General features: G+C 34.2%; 2 protein-coding genes across 2 annotated transcripts in view; one reads left to right on the top strand and one right to left on the bottom strand.

The window, feature by feature from the left end:
• LOC106133742 (E3 ubiquitin-protein ligase MYCBP2) overlaps positions 1 to 25,829 on the top strand; it is a 98,588-nt gene that overhangs the window by 41,130 nt on the left and 31,629 nt on the right. The window lies entirely within an intron of this gene.
• On the bottom strand, positions 1,077 to 25,371 carry LOC106133938 (uncharacterized). The gene is made up of 5 exons (XM_013333823.2): positions 25,135 to 25,371; positions 12,396 to 12,648; positions 6,893 to 7,065; positions 6,299 to 6,591; positions 1,077 to 6,106 (listed from the first exon to the last, which is right to left on the bottom strand). Exons 1-5 carry the CDS (start codon positions 25,291 to 25,293, stop codon positions 4,528 to 4,530), a joined length of 2,457 nt encoding a protein of 818 aa, XP_013189277.1. The 5' UTR covers positions 25,294 to 25,371; the 3' UTR covers positions 1,077 to 4,527.

Raw genomic sequence — 25,829 nt, 5'->3', positions numbered from 1 at the left:
TCAAGTATGTACTTTTAATATTGTGGAAATAGTTGTGCAGCTTCATTTGTGATTTGAATCTGAAGTCTGTCTAGGAAGTGTAGCACTTTCGAAGATATTGACATCCTAAAGTTAAGTTCGCAAATATTTAAATTTAAATATTTAAATTGGAATTTTAATGAAAAACAGTTCAACTGGTCAAAAGTTACTGGAGTAAAGTTACTGCTACAATTGAAAGTCAAGAGATATATATTTTTTGTGTACTTTACTTAATAGCAAACGAATTACTGACACAAGATTTTACTACAAATGATCACATTATGATGAAACTACGTATAAAAAAGTCTGATGTCACTGCACTCGATAATGGCAGCTTCCTGAAATAACAAAGTTTACCTTTCCGAACCAGAGCAGGAAACATTTTTACTGAAACGTTGTTTACGTTATTTTATTTACATGCATTTTGTGTTGTACAGTATACGTCGATTTTACCTGAAGTGCCTTTACGATTGTACAATTTGAAACATTAGTGCTGAAAAATAATTCTGAAAAATTTGTTACTAGTATTTTCATTTTAAGTTATTGCAACCATAAGAAATCCACCCCACAACTCTAATCCCATTTCAATCAGCTGTTGCCAAAGTTCAGATGTCATGAATGCATAGATTCTAAACTAGAATTAGGCACAATGGTAATCAGATATATATAGTACGGCATTCACTAAGTTTGGCTATAAAGCTAAGCCCCAAGCCACTCCTAGCGGTTGATTCAGATCATAGTAACGTCACGCAAACCTGTTATAAAATTCAATTCACTTATTCGTTACACCTTCATGCCGCAGCTTTGCTTTGAACTGAAGCTTGTGAATAGCGTAGAAGTAGTTTGTCGCAAATCGGAACGTCACTTTTTCAGGGATGAAAATAAACATGTAACCGAGGGATTAAAATATTTTTTTGTGTACTTTTGAGTGGAGTGTGAAGCTCTTGGAGCCTACGTCTAATGCTTACTAGGCGTAATTCTACTTCTCGGGGCTTTTTATATAAATATATATACATACGTAGATAGTAACCGAGACGAGGGAAGGTAATAAAATAATGTTTGCCTTTACACATTCAACATTTATTAAACATTTAAATCTACATACTCGCAATAATCAATCGGAAGATTAGACCAGTTGGTTAATATGGTTGACCATGCCAGTAAAGCCTAGTTTATACTATAGAATAAATTTCTTACTAGCTACAATTTTATGATCAATGATTAGTAATTGCATTTTTCACACAAAATATGTAAGGACGAGATTTAATATTGAGATAATTTTATCCAATTTAGTTTCTGATTTAATATTCTATATTTTTCAGTACCTGGTATCCTGTGTGGATACGAGTTTATTTAAATAACACATGTCTTCCTGATATTTTTCCAGATTTCCAGATTTTATTCCTGTCTTTTTTTTCTATGTGTAGGTATATGTAAAGTTATTATGTTTTTACATTTTTCACAAATAGAGAAAAATACTCGAGACTTTAGGACGTTCACATTAAAATTACTACTTCAGTACATTCTTTAAGGATCGAGAACATCTTATTAAAACTTTTATAAATAAATGACGGTTGTTTAAAATATATGTGAAATAAGTATATAGTTTTATAAATACAGGCTATAAATATGACATATACATAAAATGTAATAAAAAATACAACAAAGAAGGTAAATGGTCTCAAAATATGTAAAAAAAATTCAAACCAGTGATAACGACGTCAAAAGATATATGGTAATACACTTATCGCATTAGACATTAGGTCTACAATATTAAAATATTTACAAATTGGATCCATTAATAAATAATCAATAAGCACCATCACGCATGGCTCTACGAACCTTCCGATTATACGAGCCGAATAATCTCTTTCTCGATTCCGTACTAAATTTATTTCTGTCTTTTATATGTTATTTCAAATTAACGTCAGTAACATTCAATTGGATGTCATATGTACATCCAGATAGTGAGTGAAGATACAGTGATTATCTGTAGAATTGAACATATTTTTAGGCATAACAGCTGAAACAATTTAACCCTGCACTATTTTACTTTTAGAGTATTTGCTGTAAAAGGGTACCTTCCTTATACTTTACTTAGGGAACATTAGGTTGAAATCTATATACATATCTACTTTTAAATATATTTCATTTCCTGTAGCAATAAAAGTACCTTTATCTACTCTCAATCAATTAAAAATAGTACATATATATCTCACATATAAAAATAAATTTATATCTTATGTTTTAAAAAATCGACATTACATATATAGTTTACAAATCTACATACGAATTATCTTTAATAATTTATAATGTGGTCGTAATGAGTGATAAATGATCGATGATTTCAATGAACTAGTGTAGTTAAAGCTTTTACCATCGCCTCAATCCTTATTCTAACATCATAATAACATCCAATACAAATCCTAAAAAGTAATAAGACTGAGTATTTACACCGAAAATAGAAATTTAGCCTCCTATACAAAGAGAGTTCAATGCAGAGTTCTTTTAGCGACTACTTTTTAACTATTGTTTTCACTTTATGCGATTCCAAAGTTTTACAGTATTATAAATTATCAGTGAAATAAAGGTTTGGCCTCCCATACGAATCATTCAATGAATCGACTAGGAGATTTTCAGGGAGGTACTTTGACTACATTTTTATATCTATCTCACTTTATGTCTTTACATTATTGTAAATTTATAATTTTTCTATACAAGATTGCTCTTTGACCATTAAATGATATGTTGATGAATTTATGACTCTGTTCGGCTATTCAATTTTTTTATTACTAGTTACTAAACATTAAGTTTGTATAAGATGGATTGAAAAAACTTCAATAGGCTTCCATATAGCAAAAGACTTTTCTTTTTGTTTGAAATAAATATCTAGTGTCTCGTAGAAAAAGTTAATTTTGTATAATAGCGTCTGAGAACAATATATAAAATATCTACACATAACTATGTATAAAATACAATAAATAGGGTGGATTATTATACATGGCTTGATCACATTATTGTAAATTTATAATTTTTCAACCCCTCTCGTTTAATCTTTGACTGCGTAATTATATACCTTGTGTTTGGTCAGTCAGAGTTTTAATTACTAGTTACTTATTTACCAAACATTCAGTTTATTCAAGATGGATTGTCAAAATTTCAATAGACATCCGTTTAGAATTTTCTTTAAGTATGAAATAAATGGCGTGTCGAAAAAAATGATAATTTTGTATAATAGCGCTACAGTATTATTTAATAATAGTAACTTATATTTTTCACAATAAAAATATACACATAGCTACGAGTATGTATACAACAGGACATGGCTTGAATGTTTCTGTGGAGAACATCAACTATACTATACTTTATATATGATTGTATGTTTGGCAGTGAAAATGAGTAGATATTGTTTCATTTGCCATATTAAATTTTTGTCAATTAAACTCATAACATATTATCTACACATAGAAATAACACAGTAATTTTTTAAAATAGTTCAATTTTCGCCTTTAATTTTACGGCAAAATAGTATAAAAAGTCAAGTAATAGTAATGACACAAAATATGTAAAACTTACCATAGCTAAATTCATGTTCAGTAACAGCATAGATTACTGACAGAAAAAACATGACTGCTTTATGAATTTTTATTTATAAATATGGCATGGTCAAAAAACTATTGATTGAACATCAAGGATTACTATACTATCCATATAACAGGACTACATGTTTATTAGATAAAAATATTTACATAGGAAACACCACGCCGATTTACAGCAATGTTCGACTGATTCGAGTATTACGAGTACAGTTAAAATGGGAAGTGTAAAGTTTTCTAGAAATAAAAACAGTAATAATTTCTATGACCTAAAATAAAATTATACTTTCACTAACCTTTGGGACGATAAATGAAGATCACTTTAGGGGAACATCTAAACATAAGTGACTAAATTTAATTACGCTATATATTAAGTGTACCACTAAGGAAAATGTTACAATATAATTTAAATTTTCTAAACAAGTACATTATTATTCGCATAATCTAGATGAACATTGAATATTTGGTTATATTGATTTAATGATAGACATCTATGATCGACAAACATTGATTGACTACATAGTGGTTATAACAACAGCAAAGTTTGTAATTCTTTATGCAATATAACAAAGCGTTTTAACAACAAATACAAATTCTGTGATTATGTGGCTTATAAAGATCAGAGTGGCACGATTCAAATAATTAAAAAATATATACAAAACACGCATTTGGCTTAACGCAATTATTCTTCAAGAAACCATCGTAATAATGACAAAATAAACCAAGATATTATCACAGAAAATATTTTTTTAAGCACCGCCAGCGATTGTGGCATCTCGTAGGGTGGCGTTGTCGTTGGCGATGGAGGCGGCGGCGGCGGCGGTGGGAGCGCCCAGCGCTGGCGCCGGCGTAGGCCATTGCGAGGTCTTTCGATAATCCGGCGGGAGTAGAACCCCCAGGCCGGAAGCCTTTCTCAACCATGCTGATTGGACGGGCCCTCACCAGGGTCAATTGCCGGCTTTTGCGGCAGTGGCCTATTCAACATCTTCCCTGAAGCATTTGATGAGTTTGATTTAGTCGATTTTATCGACATATGCGAAGGACTAACTATAGGACTAATTGTAGGCGTGGTCTTAGATGAGCTGCAGGGCGTGGAGGCCGGACTGGGCGAGCTAGAACTCAACTTGTCACGCACAGCTCGTAAGTAGGGACCCCGCGGTCTGGCTTGCTCACCTACCACGTCAGGCATGGCTCCCAACAAAGTTCTTTTTTGTTCATTGTTGGCGATTTCTGCATACAAATGGACCGCAAAGTCTTTTGGCTCAAAATATTCGTGCGCCAAAGCAGTTTGTCTGTTGTATGGTGAAAGGGGTAATAATTTATCTAGCGAAGGAACTCTCGTTCCGATACTAATCATCTTCTTCTTATTCCTTCCAATTCTTGGTTGTGTATTCTGGAAAGGCAGTTCGTATATATTTTCTTCTGTTTTGGTTGTCCGGCTGTTAGTGTTACAGCTTTCTTCTACTTTGATAAGCTCATATAGGTGTTCTATCATTTCTCTAGCCTCAACATAGTTTTCAGGATCTTCTAATTTATTTTTTAAATTCTCTAATAATTCCTTCGTGAGCTCTTCTGGTAAGGTTTGAGTAGTTTTGTCTTCTGTAGGCGTAGGTTCTTCGTAGGTGGGCATTGTGGTTTCTTGAATAACGTGCTCTAGTCGGGGCTCGTTTAGCCTATGTCGCTCTGAGTACTCGTGTACAGATAGCTGAGAGATGGATCGTGCGTTATCCAGGCCGTTATTCGTGCCACACGTGCATATTCTGTCACAAAACGACCCGCAAGATGAGTTCGACGATATCAACACATTTTTTATGGTGAGACAATATCCTTTGCGCCTCATCCATTTAATAAAACTTATAAACAATGCTATCAAAATACATCCAAAAACAGTAACTATAACTATACCTATCACTTTGTTATTTCTCTGAGTGTATTCTTGGAATTCTTCAAACTCTTTATGAGGAAATCTTGGATTCTTAATTTCGGTGTCAGATTTTAACTGCTCACACTGTATCGCATCTGCATTACACATCTCATCTATAAATTTTCTGAGCAACATGTTCTGGTCTAGGACATTAAAGCAACGAGCGACAAATGTATCCACAGTGCAAAAGCTTTCGCTGTCGTAAAAATCTGAATTGTCCACTCCTATAGCTTGATCGAAAGCTTGAGTCATATTACAGTAGCATTTTTGGCCATAATAGTTGCTCTTATATATTATTTTACTATAGGTTGAGGCTTGACCGATAAATTCTAGACTGCCAGAGTGGATCGTTTCAATTTCATTGTCGGCGAAAATCAAGTCGTGAATGGAGGCTCCCGGTGCCACGATGGCATGGCTTGGTAGTTCATCTAACGAGTTGCTCTGAATTTGGAGTCTGTTCAACGAAGATAATTCAAAACCCTTTGTCATGAATTTATGAAATTTATTATCCAATATTGCAACGGATACAACGGTCGCATTGATAGCACCAGTTTCGATTTTGTCGAACCTGAAAATAGTATTTGGGTTAAAACTTAAAATTTTCATAAAAAATTATGTGGGTATAAAATGCTTATTAGTAAACAAAACTGAATTATTTCATGTCTGTAACATGCAGTGAACCTTCTCTAATGCAAGTCTTTTCATAATACTCGTACAAAAGGTATGGAATTAATGAAAAAAACAAAAAAGTAATGCGTACCTAGAATTGGATATGTTGAGGTTGGTAACTGCAGATAATAAAGCTTTAGATGCGAGCTCATGGACTTTGCAGCCTTTAATATTCAGAAAACCTATTTGGGTTTTTGCACTAAAGGCTTCTGGGTCAATGCGTCTGAAGGAGCTATCAGATGCGGTTAGGTTACTTATTGTATTTCCAGAAAACGCTTTTGAACTAATGTGGTCAACATGTACATCCTCCATCGTTATTTTTGCCGCTGAATGACCGAAAGTCTGTTCAGGAATCTTCGTTATTGTCAAATTTTTTAATTCGATCTGAAAATAATATTTAAAGCATTAAAATTTTTAAAGCAAATGATCTTTAGGCCTGCAAGGATAGTTTAAAATAATGGATTAGCATCATTCGCGTCGCTTAATAATTTAATGTAAAAAGATATAAAATTACCGGAGTGTTCAAAATCAAAGTTTTTTAAAATTATAATATAAGCAGTTTAAAAATTTTTGTAAACAACATTAGGGCATCAAACATATAAATTCGCATTCCTTTAATATAGTTTTGACCTCGCATGAGCATACTTATAATAAAAAGTACAAAAAGGAATATAATATAACCAACCTTCATGTCTGGTCCATGTTTGGTACCAGGGTTGGCAGCTAGATCTCTCATAAACACCTCAGGTGCCAGGTCTAGCTGCCTCACGTTGCTGATGTTCATCTCTAGCAGCCAGGAGAATGCAGGCCCCTCCAATGAAGCGCGATCGCAATTCGTGATATTCACGGACAAAGGCCCTGAAAAAATGATACAAATGTAAAATTAAAGGAAAGAAAACTAGTTAAAATAAAAATTGCAAAATGGCGAGTGCTGACCAAGCAGTGTATGAATAAGTATAGGACCCAAATTTATTTATTTACAGCCCATTGTATCAAATGGGCTGTAAGTAGATAAATTTGGGTCCTAAAATGGTATAAAATGGGTATTAAAATAACTATGGGTAATACTTAAATTAAAACCATTTTTGTATATCGAAGATGCAAAAAAAAAATTTACCATAACTTTCTAATTATTGTTCATTTTCATCTCAAGCTGACGATAGTACATTGTGTGGTAACGTTGGTTCGGGCGTCGAAATTGAAAAATTAAACAAAACGTCCGTTGTTTCTAAGCCAATAACTGTGCGAGGAACACTTGCCTATTGTCTAAGATACATTCACGCTTTTGTATCACGCTCTCTCGTCATGAGTCATTATCCTGTACAAGAGAACGAGTCGGGGAAACGCGTATTTTTAGAAGGCGGACTGCGGACGCGCCGGCCACCTATACTCCGGAGATGTCCTCAATTTGGAATTGAATTAACGAACTCTAGCTGTCGACTGAAATATGTACATGCAATTAAAACTAGTATACAGAGACATCGAAATTGGCCAGGAACTGTAATGGTGGATTTCAAATCTAAAATAAGAAATATCGCTGATACTGAATACGTTCTAGGAGCCCTATAGACCTAAAAGTGACTTTATGTTAAAAATAAACATAAAAAAAATCGAAAATAACGGTGCACAAGATCAGTGCAACGGGCACCATTGAAGCAGCCAAACTTTTTGATCTTCACAGTATTAAACCCATGAAAGAATATTCGTTTCAGTCAATGTATTTGATGGGTCTCGATTCAATGGTTAATTCCCTTACGAGGCGATAGTCGTCGAACTGGTTTTAATGATATCCGAGCTTCACATGTTGGTTCACAGAGAAGAATAATTATTGTAAAAGTGATGCTCTTTTATTTCTAAACGACATTGATCAAATTTTGACTCGTATGAAACTTTCGAAATTTTTATATGATGGGGTTTTAATAACAAAAATATCTCGAAACTGTTGAATGTGTAACTAATATACATACATACAAAAGTTTCTCGGCGAATGTCGCAATTAATTTTGAGATACGCAATTTATCGAATCTTGCTAAACATCGGGCGATCCTTACAGTACTTTCCGTATGTATGGTTATACGGATAAGTATTATTAGTCTTATATTCGGGCACTGGGAGTATAAAGTTGCGAATACGGAGACACAAATAGTCTAGAATTAGTCATCTTAACGCCTAAACGTATTTACTTTAATGCACTTGTTAAGGAGCAATGCTTTTTAAGTCGAGAAGATAGAACTGGGAATCGTGTGCAGCCGAAATGTGAACCAGGGCCGATTTTATTAGCTGTGATTGCCATTTGTGGATTCAAGTATTTGGAGTCTTCTAAAACGATAACAATTATTTAAAATGTCCCATGTCCATAAATTATTATATAAAGATGGGAATATGGGATAAAATAAAGATATAAAATGTTGATCATTGAGGAAAATAAAAGGGTCAACTAATAAATTTTCTTATACCTATTAAATGTAATCGTTCGTCCTTGTTCATGTCATAAATGTAAATTGTTTGTTGTTTCATATGTTATCACGGCTGCTTAGTGACATTCATCAATTTAAATTTGTTTTATGCTAATAGCAATACTGATTTCTCAATAGTTACTGAGAGAATTTAATTAGTTTAGCAAAATTATCATTTACTTCGCTTTTGAGGCGTGAGATTCAATAGATTTTAAAGTGACTACTGATCTGTTAAACGTTTAAAATTTTGCCATGAACCGAGTGTATCCCAGCATCTAAAATACGAATATAATTATAAAATGTGCATAAATTTTTCACGTAATGTGTTATTTGACCCATTTATGAATATCAAACTACGAAAAACCGGTTATGTGGGGCTCTGAACCCACCAAAGCGATACGCTGCCAAAGTCAGACAATATCATCGGGTATATTTAATTTGTAAAGATTGTGTCGATCACTAAATGAAGATATATAAAGTTCTAACATATTGGTATATTTGGTAGTAATTTATGCTATATGGACGTCACAGCCAAGCGTACACATTGTACAGTCTCTGTGCACATGTCGACTGCCACTCTTATATTGTTATTTATCACACACGTCGTAAATAATCACTATATTACTTCACTTCCCGTTGTAATCAAGTGAATGACGTAAAAGGGCAAGTTATCTCTTGAATAGGACCACTCCATCTCTTTCCCATGGATGTCGTAAAAGGCGACTAGGGGATAGGCTTATTAACTTAGGATTCCTCTTTTAGGCGATGGGCTAGCAACCTGTCACTATTTGAATCTCGGTTCTATCATTAAGCCAAATAGCTGAACGTGGCCATTCAGTCTTTTCAAGACTGTTGGCTCTGTCTACCCCGCAAGGGATATAGACGTGATCATATGTATGTATGTATGTATGTATCTCTTGAATTAGTGTTTCTAATTACAGTATGTCCTATTAGTCCCTTTGAGTAGTCCCATAGTAGGACGATTTTGTCCTAGCAGTCTCATAAGGCAAGTGACTTTTATTGAAATCGTCTCAGTTCGCCTCACTATGTTACAATTCAATGGACCTTGTGGGATAGATGGAAAAGCGTTTTATAAATCTGCATTTACTTTATAATTTAAGGAAAAGTAAAAGAAAAAAAGATATTTTTAACAAGGAGAAGTCCCTATAAGTTTAATAAATACAATTTCCTTAAACTGCTTTACAAATATTTTCAGTCTGATTGTCTTTTAAGATAACTATGTACTTTGTGTACGAGTTATCCTGTCTGTAGATATCGAATTACTGATTCATGCGGGCGCGTCAGTGTGCCGATTCCATCACATCGGGGTAGGGTTGGAGTTGAACACAAGTTGCAATGGTTAAGAACACCGCTGTGTAAAAATAATAAAAAGGATTTATAAGTGTTGTCAATTGGACAAAAATAAAGCCATAGGTATCACCCGTCTGTCTGTGACAGATGTTACAGAATCAGAATTTTTCAAGGAATGGGTTCAAAAATTGCTAACTCTTCGTGATTTCTAAACCGCGTTAAGATAACATTTCAGTACCACCTGAAACTACAGTACTCGAAACACGAAAAATAGAAGTTTTGACAGGTTTGATAACCCTATTTTTATAGGTACAAATTTACATGCGTTTGCTAAATGCTGATCCTAACGCACTAACAATTTATTTGCATGCATAACGCGCTAGGTAACGTATTTCAGTAACACAACTGCTTATAAACTTCTTCTCTGATCAAATTCAATCACTGTGACCTTAGATATTATTTTTTGCGTAAAAATGGTTTGAAGCTAGTTTAACGTCTCTGTATCGTACCAACTATATTGGTTCTGAATATCGAGGAATATCCTGTGTTATGATGAAAAGTTCATACAAACATATAAAAATACTATTATTTGTTTTAAAAATAAAGGGTAGTTTAAAGAAATGAGACATCTTGTCTTTTGAAAAAGAAATATTTTCTTGTGCTCTAAAATTTTTTTGACGTACCCATATGGAAACTACCGCATGACTTATAAACATCAATGTTTTCTGCTAACCTATCTATCTAAGTAACACGGACACTAGAAACTGGACGTGGAGTCGATAATAGGCCTCGTCCGGTGGCGAGCGAGACCGAACCGGTTGCCGTAATCTCGACATCTTTGCCGTCCTCTGCCGACTCGCTAAGTACGACTTTAACTATAAAAAGATCTTCATCACTGACGGTGAATGAATGAATAGCCTTCATTGCAGGTAAAATTATAAAATAATAATATCTAATCCTATATTTATTCTAAAAAAGCGGCGGTGATATTGCTTTAAAAGGTGTTAAAAGATTGATTAAATTTTTATTTGACTATTGTGTAGCTATTTTCCATGTAAATTCTCACTAGGTACATAGAAATAAAGTTCGCGTGTTACTAGAGTTTTACTTTATTTAATTTACAAAAAAGTAATAACTCAAATGATACTACAACATATACTTGCCAATATCTCGTCAATAGATCTATATTCATCACTCTCAAGAAACGTCATATTATAACTGTGACCAGTGGGAACTTCCGCAAACGTCACTGCTTTAATAGGCAGCCGCAGAATATATATACATTCGACAGAACTGAAGCTTCGGAGGCATCAATGGATTCCGAATCATCCGGTACGCTAGTCACGCTTACGGACGTAGTTCAATCCAAAGTTACACACCTTTCGACTCCTTATAAACATCAACGATATCATATCCAAATCAAGCAACGCACATGGAATATTTGATAAGTTATCGGTTAAAAATTTATTCAAAATCTCAGATCCATCAACAAATTTAGATACCTCTAGTCTACTAAAATCAAACAACTTACACGACGGTTATACAATTTACGCGTCAAATACACAATATCTATTCATTTATTTTAAAACAAAACTTTGGACGTGTCTGTGCGAATATCTGTAAATTTGTCTGTGTATCAGCATCGTAGCAGCTTAAGAAACACCGATTTTGTTGATGCTTTTCATTGAAAAAACATTGTTTGTTGATAAGGTATTAGCTACATTTGATGCAAAATAATTCAACGGTTTCTGGCTTCGGTGAAAAAGCACTTGGTGTAAAGTAAAGGAAGAATCAGGGGCGACTGTATGCACATATGTACATATCATTGAGTGCAAATTAAAGGGTCAATTTGTAGAGATTGAAATAGTTAAGTCTATGGCTTTCTTTGTAATGCAATCTTCATTAGCGCAACTTGTTTATGCAACAGTCATAATTGCATCTATTACAACCGGTATGCTAATAATTCGCTTTGCTGTGTTTCCGGAGAGTAAATTTTGTAACAGACCGTCTAACATCATTTTCGCTATAAGCGAAACACAAAGCACTATTTGCAGGTCGAAACATTCGCTTAGCAACAAAAATAAATATAACACAAAGCTAAAACCAGTAAAAAAAAAATATAATTAATAAATAAATTATGTATGGTATGAACTATGCACACACATAGAGCCCCCAAATTAAGTTCGTAATAAATTTAGATAACATAGACAAGAAATAATAAACGTGTAGGTATTTTTCTGTGTAAAATGAAACGTATACTAAAAGTTTGGGGGTAATATTAAAAAAAATCGTGTGCAATATATACTTATTAAATAATGGTTTAAAGGAGGTGGTGTGACTCAACAACAGATGGCATGAACGTTATCACTGTACCACGATTCTGTCTAAAACATGAGTAATGAAATATAAATCTGCACTAACCTTTTATTTGTACAAAGGCATTGTTCTCAATCCGTAGTACATCGCAGTTCTCGATATCAACAAGTCCTCGAACAAGATATAGCTCGACGGCGGCTGATCTCTTGATGACGATGGCTGAACAATCTTTAACGTGAATTTTCCTGACATCCTGCAGTCCGCTCAGGGAATTGGCCTGGAACTCTACGGACCGAGCCCCGGTGATCACCAAATTGATGGTCGCTGGAGGAATGTCGCCGTCTTTGATGTTCAGAATCTGTAACGATGCAATAACTTTGATTGTTGTTTGTAGCAGTAGGTTAAAAAGATTATTTAAAAAAAATTAATTTTCCAATATTTCATTTTATATAGAGTGAACTGATGTCAAATAAGTATTATTTTTTTTTATTAAATCTTTACCTTTCTTTTCAATGGTCAGTAATCTATTCAATTGCTTTGTTTGAAATAATTTAGTAACAACTGTCACGTTACTGCTACCTTATGCTTATTATTTCCGACTCAGAATTCTGATTACTCATTAGAGTAATGTTTAAATTGTATGTTTACATTTCTAAGAACTCTTGTTAGTAGGGTAGGGTAGGTAGGGTTACCAGTCTGTAGTAATTTTATTCTCATCCATTAATTCATTGTAGACGAGTTGTAAGAAGTCTAAAATATTTAAAGTTGAATTGAAATACATTTATAACTTGTCAAAATAATTGTTTAACGGCTAGTTGAACACATATTTTTCTGACCAACAGCTAACCCTAGATTCATGTTTAAAATGGGAAAAGCTTGATACTAACTTAATTGCAGTTCATGTGTTTTTAAACGGAGCCACAAATAATTACATGCGCCAAAACAATACTAAGTAGGTAGCTCACGAGCGGTAGACAGTTAAGGTGTTTAAGTTTATGACACTAACTTTGTACCATGGTTTTACTCCCAACCGAACAAAGTTTTTTTTTAGCTAGCTGATCATGAGGTTTCCAAGATGTACAAAGTGTATACACGTAATGTCGCGAATTTCTTTGCTAATACTGTCCAAGTTACAACTTGATTTGCGTTATAAAATTTCCTCTCGGGGCGCTTTATTCACTTAGGTCTAGTATTGCATCTTTGAAAATCGCAGTAAATCGGTTTGGAGTAAACACCGCGTTGGCGTATGCCGGTGGTCTAGAGGGTCACAGCGGATACGGGCTCCTGATTGAATTACCAGGGAGCAAAGTGCTGATGGCAAGGAGCATGTCAGTACAGTTAGCAGCGCGTCGATCTATACATATACCCATTTATTTCTTTGTAGGAACCATTGGTATTTATAGTTATAGTATAATATAAAATCTCAATTTAATTAACCCTTGCCTATCGGTCGCTATGTCTGTTTTTCTGTCTATTCGTATAAATCCTTAAAATCTTAATGATTTATGATCACTGTCATATTCTTCTGTTTGAAGAAGCACGTGGTACATTTTAATTGTTTATTAAAATAGTGTGAGTCATATTCAGTTTATCAATGATGTTATGTGAATTTTAAAATCACCACTTTCTTTAAAAAAACCCCGGTTCATATTTTAATCACCATGTGCCACCACGTGCACGTAGTGATTGTTTGTAACGCAAAGAATAATCAGTTTCCACTTACCCATTATTAAACCAGTCTTAATTGGTCGCCCACGTTTTATAATTTGAAAACAACAAATTATTTCGAAATTAGTAACTTATTTAAATATCTAAGCAAAGATTCGTGAAACTGGAATGTTCGACAAAGACTCCTGTGGAAATGATGCCACCGCCGATCACCTCGCCATTGTCAGTTGTGTTTCACGACTGCCCACATTTTAGTTTTTATTATGGACGCCATGTGTAAATTCGTTTGGAAACAAACACGTATAAAGACTAAAGTAGCCAATGAAGGGAACGATTAGGAGCATGTACTTCAGCTGACAGCATATAAATACATACACAAAATTTATTTAAAGCAACGGTTAGCGCGATGTCAATTTATATGGGATTTAAGTAATTTCCAAAATAAAGTAGTCAATGAAAAAAAAAATAGGAAACTTTCCTAGAGTGACTAAATTGAGTGGAACTTCGCTTTCAGACTACTAGCGTCACTTTCCATTGTATTGTCTAAGTCGCTAAATCGCTCCTAACAGTGTCAATTGCCACACAAGAGCGACCATTTCCTTTCTAGCGGTGCGTTACAGTCTGGTGTAGTGCTCTTGATAAAATTGACTCCCTGTGCAGTCGAACACGATAAACACCTTGTGTCATATCAAAGTCAAGATCCCCTCAGTAAAAAGCGTATCCCACTTGACTTAATTCAGACGACCTAAATGATGCGGCTATAATGCAGACAATTGATATTTTATTTAGCAACTTTATAAATTCTTTTTCATTTGTTCGAATAAGTCCATATTACTGGACGTTTAAATTAAGATAAATGGAAAGCGCACTAAGATACTAATTTATTAAAGCACATGTTAATTATTGATTTTAATGACAATCATTAGTGTGAGATATTCTTTTATGTATCTTTGCAATAAAATTCTGAAATTCTTCAAGATCATTATGGATTCAGATCTTTTTTTTCGGATTTAAATAACATGAAAACAAACCAATACAAAATATATAATTTTAAAAAATATAACATTGTAAAATGGTACTTAGTGGCGATTTCTTACACTTCACACTTGAGGTGCAGGCCTCTCAAAAGGAAAAAAAGATGACACGTTCGCTCTCACACACGCAGTACAAATAAAAATAAACGTGGATAACACAACACACACACACACACCCAAAATATGAGTACCAAAATTAAGTGGTGATCAGTCAGCACAAATTGTTATCAGTTTTCTTCGGTGGTGATGTTATATAATATCGATCGTTAGATTTAGATGCTCAATTTATTTTTATCAAACAAATTTTATGTAGATTTTACTCAATGTATCTATTTCTTTCATTGCAGAGATTAAATCAACTAGACTTTTTACTATATCCTTTTTACTTGGTAGACTGCGATTATTTTAAAAACTAGCTGTGCCCGCGACTTCGTCCGCGTGGAATAGTTATTTTGGGCATCATATTTATTTTTGCAAACATCCTCCTCGGCTTTATCAATTATAGCTGCTAATTGTTATGCGACTTGGCGACGACTTGGCCCACATCATTACCCGCGACGGAACGGAGACCGTATAGTGAGATGAGAGGCCTTTGCCCAGTAGTGGGATCTTACAGGCTGATACTTTACTTTACTTTAAAATAGTAATATCTTCTAAGATGTTCATTGAAATTAAGTGATATCAAAGACAGTTGTGTTTACAATTAAATACTCATAATCAACAACAATCTTAAAAGATAGACATAATCAGTTTAAAAGTAGGTAAGAGGTAAAAACAGACAAACATACAAAGGAAGTGTTATAAGTAGAATGATACCGGTCAGGCGGTCACGCGTATTAGAAAGAACGCTGGTTCGCCGTATTAAATGTTTCGCTGCAAATTGCTTATAACGACTATATCTCAAAACCTATTCGTCTGATTTATATACTGTAAATGGCAATTTTAGTCTACATGAAAAGCCGAAAGTAATAAACATATTTATTTGGATAAGGATTAATACTGAATTAAAGAAAATTGGTTTCAAAATAACTTATGTTTATAAAGAAAAAATAATGTTAAAAAATGAACATAAAAGTGGTTATTGTAAGTAAACCTTAAGAGATAGATATATGCTCTCGCGGACTTTTTTGTGGCAAAAAATGAGTACTTCACATCTTTAGTACATTGTTTTACTATATCTTTGTTGGTTTGCGCAGCGTTCGCGTGGAAAGCTCGCAGATGGCCGACTCATTCAACTTTCACCTGCATTGTTGACGTTTCCCGTAGGAAATCCGGGATAAAATGTAGCCTATAGCCTTCCTCGATAAATAGACTATCTAACAGTGAAAGAATTATTCAAATCGGTTCAGTAGTTTCTGAGATTAGCGCGTTTAAACAAACAAACAAACAAACAAACAAAACAAACTCTTCAGCTTTATAATATTAGTATAGATTTACTCGTTTTTTAATTTTCGATAGTGTCTGCATATTTTCTTTCTGCCCGCATGATCATAATCATGCATATAACAGATTCTAGAGGGGAGCATAGGATTGTAAAAACAATTATTAGTATGAAAAGTGTTGTATCTTATAAGCATTGAAATGGTAATAACATTATTATTATAACCATAAGACGGTCATAGTCTTTAGTCAAAGTGACAGAAGTTCACTAAATAAATTTTGAATTTGAATAAATTGAAATTCAAGAAGTGACAGGTTGCTAGCCCATCGCCTACAAGAAGAATTCTAAGTTTATAAGCCAATCCTTTAGTCGCCTTTTACGTCATCCATGGGAAAGAGAGAGTTGTCCTATTCTATTTTGTTGCCGGGAACCACACGGCACTGCTGGGAAATACATGGCACACGGTTGTTGTTTCACTTACACGGTAACGAGATTAAACAAATTCTCATAAAGAAACATCACCAAATGTCACTATTGTTCAAAACTTCTATTCAACTCAACACATGGATGTGTAGTGTAACATCTTTTTTAATTTTCATTCACAGTTGAACGCATGGCATATGAGTCACACATGGCCGGTGTTTTGTTTTGCAACTAGCGCTACCATTTACGGATAGATGTGATGGTCGCGACTTACTGGTGCCTTCGTATTATCGCTTGACAGTTCCCAGATAAAAGACAGACAAAATTAAACATTCTGATTTATAAAGTAAAAAAGGACCTTTTTCACACAGCAGTAGCTAATATAATAAGAAAATCATTTTTTTTGCAGTAAAAGATTTTATCGAAATGATTAAGTAAGTAAGTAAGCCAATAGATTATTTCATGAAAATATAAAAATCTCGTATTAATTTGGTGTAGGTTCTACAAAACTTTAGCATCATATATAAGTTGAAGTGATTGGCAAAAGAGCAAGTCAATAACATAACAAATATTTCATCAAAATTAATTATTCCAATAGTCGAGTTCTCAATTCTAGGGAAGTGCGGAAACCAACAATGGCTGTAATATTATTTGTAAGATAATGCGATATGATTTACCAGTAGGTGTGTTCGCACGCAAACGACTGGTCTTTGAAACGGTGTTAATTATACCTAACAAATTAACTCCCAAGTTAGAAGAGAAGGCAAACCTGTTTCTTTGGACATGTCGAGCATTCAGAAAAACTTATACTTATTTGATCATACGATTTAGCGGGGCTTTTGTCATAAGTCTTATACCGATCATGCCTTCGTCGGTATGCTTTCCCTGACCAATGTAATTAGAATACAAACCTAGCTGTGCATGCAAAGTTTGTATCCCGTATTTTTTATCCTACATAATATTTGCAGTAGTTCGTTGTTTTGGATAACAAAAAGTAGGGTTGTTAAGAAGGCAGTACAAAATCATCGTTTTGTGGGAGGTACGTCAGCTGTTCAAGCAAGCGATATCAATGGCGATATTTTCTTTGTCATCACTGTACTGTATGGTTCTGGCCCTTAAGCCGGGCCGACTCCGGCCCTATTTCCATTAAATTTTGTATTAGGGGACTTCATAGATTCGCACGACCGTAGTGGTAACGCTCGAGTACAACACAATAGCAAGAGATTTTAGGTTGTCTGATAGAGCATATGTCAATTGGAACAATGGCTGGGTGTGTGTTGTGTATCCCGTTAGCTACACATTATTTATTTTCGCATTTGCTATTGATACTGTATGACCCTATGTATTTACCTATAGCAAAATGGTTAGGATGGTAAGTGATAACAGCCTTGGAAATTTTTATGTTTATTAATTTTTAGAAAACTTTCAAACTGCTTCTTTGTGGATCATTATTTAGTAGAAATATAAAGACTTGCACATATATTTTTGGATTTTATGCTCTATCTACAATTTCTTAATATTATGTACTGCATAATCGTTCTTATCAATAAGTATTTGGAAGAACGGTAATCTATTAATATCACCTCCAAGATGGCATTGAGAGATTTCAGGAAAACAACAAATTTTTTTAGATCATTATTAAATGATCTTAGCGTTATTTACATTTACGACATTTTGAACAAATCTCCTTGACCTATTTTAAAACTCATCTTAGTATTCGACAAAAATATGTCCGTTCAAGATTTGTGTTCTCTCAATTTAGTATTATAGATATAAAATATCTTTCACGGTTTGATCTACACTATATATCTGCATACAGAATGCGGCACAGATCTGATTGTCCTCGTTCAAATGTTCATTGAGCTTCAATTAGTCAGATTTGTTCGGTAAAGTGTTGACCTACGAGTATTTTGCTTCCCGGCAAAGATGCGTGGTCTATATTGCTTTAAATAACACTTAGGACCAAAATAGATCCAACTTTTCGCAATAAAATCTACAAGTAGTAGTTATTTGTATTGTATAAATAGTAAAATATGAGATGCTTGGTTAGTTTAAAGTGAAGGAAAAAATAAATAAACAATTCCCATTGATTTGATTAAAATTCAGGAATAGACGCTGATTCTATCAACAGTAACAAATATGGACATTCTTCGAAAGAGAATCGTTTAATATTTAGAAATTAATTAATATTAGAAATTATAATCTGTAACACTTGTTTAAAACATATGCTTTCTGTAACAGCCAGGGTGTAATAAACATTATTTACATTTTGTCATAAATTATATGTTAAAATTAATTTATTAAACATCGGCTACATCACAAGTAAGCCGGTTGTTTTGTTAAAATTAGCGGCCTTGCTACAAACAATGGCGTGTTCCCATATACCATCCTATTGTAACTCATCGGCAACAGGATCATTCAGAAAATTCTAAAACAAGGAGCCTAATTTGTTATTTAGGTCGCTGTTAACCACGGTCTACTTACCTACTATTTACTTATTTACCTAGTGTTGTTATATTTTTGTAGTTAGAAGCGCTAAATTAGCTCTTGTAGTTGGCACTGAATGCGCGCGGGTGAAGCTGCGGGTAAAAGCTAGTACGTAATAACTTACGGAACAGTGTTATCTTCTTTTGTACTATAAATATGCCGTATAACATCAGTCGAGGTCTTCTGTAGTAAGTAGGTATCTACAAGTACTGTAGCTGTATGAGTATCGTCTGTAACTAGTCATTTCTTACAAGATAATATGCTTGAACACTCCTGGCTGCATATTTATCTAGTTACTAGGATTAAAGACAGATTATTAATAAGACTAGTTTGACGTAGAAGATCGCTAACAGAAAATAACTATGCCTGTTATTGCATTGAAAAAAGCAGTAGAAAGAGAAACTATGATAAAATAAAAAGATTAGGAACGTAGGCATAGTAATGTCATTTAATGAGAAAGGCGGCTTTTCCCTTAATAAGGAAGAAGAAATCAAATAAAAGAACAGGAAGAAATCTTGCAATATCCACGATTGAAGCCGTACAACTAAATGTGGACTGCCAGTCTTTTCGAATTTGTTGGCCTTGTATACCCCGCAAGTAATAAAGACGTGAATATTTTTATGGTATGTACATATAAACTGTAAACATCTTAATGTGCTCGCAAATATTTACCTTCATATAACGATTACTACAAGTGAGCAGACAGATAACACGAACTGGGACTTAGGTACTTTGAGAGATTATCGGACCTTTTGTTATACTTTGAAACATTTAACAATACCATTATACTTTCAAATTCTTAAAGCAAATCTAAAGTTTTGTTTTGTCTCGAGTTGTTTTAGTTTTGTAGGATTAAAGAAATCCTTCACATTTTACTTACGTGCCAATTTTGAGTGCAGTAGTAGCAATCACAATTTTTTTTTATATTTCAAATAATATATCTTAATTATCATTCAGAAATTACCATTTAAACATTAGTCTGCCTAACCTGTCATCGCATCGGCGCCATTGCTATACTTTTCAATTTTAATATTAGACTTTATTCCCAGAATATGAGCCACATGAATGAGTCGGGATGTTCCAAAATAGTTCTTTACTCATTTGTTTGATTCTCTCGTTTCTTCAGCATAGTTCAATAAATTTTATTTTCGTTGTGTTGTGCCGTAGTAATCTCTTAAACTTGTTTAATGTATTGAATGAATCCTGCATTATTATGTGCTTCACCGAAATAAGTTGATTGAAAACTGCTGCTGTCCTCAGATGATTTAGGTGGTGTACATACATTATTTCTTTGTATTCCTAACATCTCTTTGAGATCGATGATTGGCCATGACCACCCGTTAGAAACCGCAAGTTTTATTCGCCGCACGGTTTATTCATAATACAATTATAAGAATGGTCTATGGACTTAAAATAAAGTCGGATATTTTATGACCTTCCTCCGGCGAATCCAAATTTATCACAGCGACTGGAATACATATTTATTTCAGCGTCTGTTTTTCAGTTTATCCTAAAAATCCTAAAATATGCAGTGTAAAAGTTAATTTTATATGAAGATAATAACAGTAGAATAGACAATAGCTTAACTGAGGCTTATAAATTGAGAAGCGGGATAAAAATCATAAGGTCTTTCATTATAAGAACGCAATTCTCTCTTTGCGATTTGAGAGTGGAAAGTTTAAGTAAGTTAGAAAACTTGTGATTGTGACTTAATGAAAGTTCGCATGAAATAGTAGTTTGGTTTTGGTCTAACGCACGTTCTTAAATACTCGTATAGACTAAGTAGTGAAAAGAGAACAGTCAATATGTCTGATATTGGTTGTTAAGCAGAATTCCATTTTTTCGATGTCATCATGAAAACTATAAAATTAAATCACCGGCTGCCCAGAATTAGTAAATCATTAATTGATATTGGTCAAATGAAAATATTAATATTTGTTTATTTCTTAGATCAAGCAAAGAACGCGACCAGTTGATAAAATTCGTAACATAACTTCTTATCTTATCGCATTCTGAAACTAGTCAGACGTTCATTGGAAACATGACCATTGTCGGTAATATCTTTCTTTTATTTGATTGTTACCGGTAGACAATACAAGTGCCTTTGTCCGTTAAAACTTAAGCATTTTTAAAAATACTTGAAAGCAATGTTAATTCAATCAATATCTCTATTCATTTTTGAAAGGACTTTCTTAGCTGGCTCATGTTTTAATCGATTTCCACAATATTGAAAGAAAGAAATAAAGTTGGTTATAAAAACTCAGATGAAAGGTCAGTTTTCAGTTAGTGTGTGATATTTGCCCAATAACCAGAAATCCTGACCTTCCGACCGTGTGTGAAGAATGAGTCAACAAGATCTGGCGAAAGTCAGTTGTTGCGTTGCAACATTAAGCGATGTTATGTCACAAATTGCACTCATTGAAAGCTTTGTGAAATCAAAAGCAATTCTTTCAAATTTTCGTCGTCACAATTCGAACTTTTCTCATGTGATTACTTTTTTGTTAAATGACGTCTTTTACTTTTTGCTCAAAAAGTTTGTTCAACTTAAACACAACAACAACTTTTCACCTAATTTATAACCAAATTTGTGAAGTAGCTCCTTAATGAATGATGCTGATTTCGTGTTTACGATGGCCGAACTAGAAGCGGTCACATGGCAGTTATTTAAAAAATATATAACATTACGATCGGTTTTAGTTTCTATTGGAGACTGTGACCGGGGCGAAGGTCCCTCGTAGCCGGAAGTTAATTACTGTGGACACAAGAGCAGGGCACGCAGTACACAAACTATTGTCTGTGGGGAGTCCATCTGCGTGCGTGCACATTGCAGCTGAACAATGTTAAATGCAATGTTAAAATATCTAATCTGTTGTAGAATTTAAAGTTATTATTATAGGTTAACATGGATATTTGCTGTATAAGTAACTTTCGAATGCCGACGAGTGCTTCGATACGAGTAGATCATAATAGATAAATAAATGTTCTTCGTCATTCATAATTGAATGAAACCAGCACACAAGTGCCATCAATAGAGCCGTCAATTTGGAATAGAAGATTTTTTAAATAAAAAGATGCATGACCATCATCGCCAGAAAATTTGAGTAGCAGCGTGAGGAATATTAACAAGAATCTTAGTTCACAATAAACAGACGCGCATAACATATGCGTTCCTTATCGCCCAGCCAAAAAACTACTAGTCGACACAAAACGTGAGGGATCGACGTCCCCACCGCACCTGTTGAGCCGCGGGGGTTGTATTATCTCGCCCACAAAAAACGAGACTTTGTTTTCTGTTACCAAAAGATTTCCAAATTTTTGAATCAAACCGAATATTGAAGAACATGTAAGAATTTAAAATTCCACAATGTGCGTGCGTGTGCCTCACTCAATGAGTTGTATAAAGGAAACTTTTGAAGTTCCAAATAAACTATAATCATACGTTGGCTGCGCATCGCCACAACATGGAGCGAGCCGGGAGCAACGGACAAGCTATAAAAAAAGTAGTGAGAGATCGCTTCCTGCGAGCGCCAGTCGAGGCTAACATGATGCGACAACGATGCTTTCATACGCATACCTAATAGTAGAAATCAATCATCAACTTAAATATTTAGGTCAATTTTGTTTTACTATTGGCAAATTATTTTTCAGTGCTGTCACTGATTCTATAGTAGCACTGTCTGACCCTGTGTTGGCAAGTGTGCCACATCATGATTATAGTGCGCCCATCGGTTCGACCGACACCGCCCGGTCGTTGACACATATTGCTATTTTCTCCAAATGTAAGAAGTATTTCAAACGTTAAAGAACTGTGTAATAACACTGTAATTATATGACTAACATTGATGTTCTGATGGATGGATGGTTAAGACTATATTTGTCTCACGTGTTATAGGTATATTTCAGTATTATCATGGAATATTAAATTAGTGAAAATCTATAATACATTATATGTATTAGTTATACAAATGCTGAAATTTTTTCATAAGGTAATAGTGGAAAATGTCAGCATTAAAAAAGTGTGTTGATATATTATTTTTAACAATTTGAAGGGTATACGGATTCTGTGACTTATTGTCTAACATTTTTAAGCTTCTGTGAGTATTAAGAGTTAAATAAGGAAGTGAACACTCACCGTTTGTTTCTTAATGTTAGGACGTTATGTAGGTTACTTGAACACAATCACTATCAATTGATTGATTGTGACTGTAGGATAGAACTCGCTCTGTTGAATGCAGGTTACCTCAAATAGGGCGAGGTAGAAATCATTTGGGAAGGCCTATCCTACGACTGAGACTGACGATAAGTTCGCTATTTTACATATTTTTTTGTTCCAAGAACTGTTTGATTTCATTTTTTTGTGCAATAAAAAGTTTACAAACAAAACAAACTGATATAATGATAATAATTATTGTAGGATAGGTATGTTTGAGGGCTGTGTCAGTTAGACACTGCACTGAGAAAGCTCAGATACCCAATAAATTTATCGTTCTCCTCGTAATCTACCTACCTCAAGCATATGTAATGGTTATCGCTGCCTTAGACATCGTTAAAGAATAGAAATGTACGGAGTATAACAAGGCCCAGTTTCATCGTTATGTAACGATAAAGATCATTGTTGTTAGTAAGAGATATGTATTCTTTGCTGATTGTTTAGAATTTAATGGAGTCGTTTCACAGAGAAAATATGAGTTAATTCCTATTTCGCAAGAAACTAATCAGTTTATTCATTACTTTGAAATCATATTGCATAATTAGTATCTAATTGCTGAAACAATAATCGCCATTTAATGAAAATGGGCATTTTAAGAATTAAAATTATGTGATAAGACTTTTTTGTTACAATGAATTTATGTGTGAAGAATTGCGCCGCTTTAAATTTCTTTTTGTTTATTTTATCATGAAAGTATGAGATTAGCCACTTTAAGTTTATGGATTAGTAAATTTCGCGTGCACGTTGTCGTGTTGACACAAATAGCTGGGTCTGGGTTGCCGCCGCCACGTCACAGACATGTCATATCATGTGCCAGCATGAGATGAAAAAGTTTACAAACTTGCATTATTTGACATGGGTGCACATTTTGATGTCCTTTTTGTGATTGGGTTTATCTAATAAGGTACTTACTTAAGATGTCATAATGATAAAAAATCAATGAATCTTTGTTTGTTGCACGTAGTCTATTATTTCTTAATTGTTGTTATAAATATCACCAAAATTGGAAAGCAATTTTAATCGTATTATTGTCATATGAGGAATGATCTTCAAATATATGTGACTCTGATACCCCTTGTCAATAATGTTACTGCGTCAGCCAATAGGCGGTCGGATACTCATATTGAGCACTTGCTAATGAGATCATTATGTGATACTGTATTGTACCTACTTATGACACATAATAGACAAAAGCAACTCCGCAGTCTCGGCGCTTTGTTGACGGCTGCATTTCGGGTACCAATTTAGTTGAAGAGAGAGTTTGTTTTAAATTTAATATTTATGGTAAGACTAGTTTCTGCCATTTGAGTATGAAATTTTATCATAGCATTTGTTTAAATTTTATTTCTTCTGTTTGTTAAGCTTTCAACTTTTGTTGTGAATAATAAAAAAAGACCACGAATTGTATAAATATGTTTGGCTTGCTGTGCAATTGTTACTTATATGAAAATTTACCTTTGCTAGGTACCTACCTAGTGAACTTTTTACCAGTAGAAAAAGGTTCCATAATCCCATAAACTAGCAAGTCCTTACCAGTTAAGTTGCTGCAGGTAACCAGTGTCCGGTGCGTAATCGTAACACATCTGGTATGGCAAAGTAACAACATTCACTTTTGTTTGTTTAAACGTATGAGGAACGTACCTGGTCTGAAGGCAAGGAACAGTTCATATTAATCCAGCTCGGGTGCTGTGCTGGCAAGCAGAGGCAGAAGCTTGATAGACACAGCCCTTGTGGTACGGAGTTTACGAAGGAATTGGTCGCTAGCGCAAACAAAGTGATCAACACTTGAAGTCGCAACATGGTGCGCTGGGCGCGTCGATAGTCGACCGCGCGCGCTCACCGTCGTGCACTGACTGGCAACTCGCCGGCTAGCTCGCCGCTGAGCGCTCGCCCGGCCCGCCACTGCTGTCTCTCAGTATCCCAGCCCATCCTAGTGCTGCTCTTTTATTAACGCTTTCAATTATCGATATCGATGATTTGATTACGTTAGCGGTGTTCACACACGTCCGGCTAATTGTTAGCGAATATTTTGATCATTACAATTATCATGCTAACTCTTGTGAATAGTCTTACACATTCCTTAATAATTACATAGGTAGTTATTCTTTTACATAACTCTGAAGACCCAATTATAACCATCAATATGTAAAAAAGTCTAATTGCTTATTTCAACGAAATCCGAAGGTACAGTGGTTTCGGCAGCAAAGACTAGGTAAGGTAGGTCAGACATTTTTTATGTGATAGATAATATCAAAGACAACTATGATTTATTAAATAAGATCAAAAGATTTTTCTTATTAAACTTCATTTACTGGTAATGTGTGATAATGAGACGG

Source organism: Amyelois transitella, chromosome Z (assembly GCF_032362555.1).
Source record: "Amyelois transitella isolate CPQ chromosome Z, ilAmyTran1.1, whole genome shotgun sequence".
In the NCBI taxonomy this organism is placed as follows: Eukaryota; Metazoa; Arthropoda; class Insecta; order Lepidoptera; family Pyralidae; genus Amyelois; species Amyelois transitella.
Note: the sequence above shows the minus strand (reverse complement) of the source record. Positions and strands in the feature narration are given on the sequence as shown.

What these genes read in the sequence shown, in the direction of transcription:
- LOC106133938 (XM_013333823.2), bottom strand. Translation starts at nt 25,293, where the DNA reads ATGTTGCGACTTCAAGTGTTGATCACTTTGTTTGCGCTAGCGACCAAT. An exon ending in GTTCCTTGCCTTCAGACCAG is followed by an intron (nt 12,649 to 25,134) that starts GTACGTTCCTCA and finishes GCATCGTTACAG; the next exon opens with ATTCTGAACATCAAAGACGG. An exon ending in CTCAACATATCCAATTCTAG is followed by an intron (nt 6,107 to 6,298) that starts GTACGCATTACT and finishes TACTATTTTCAG; the next exon opens with GTTCGACAAAATCGAAACTG.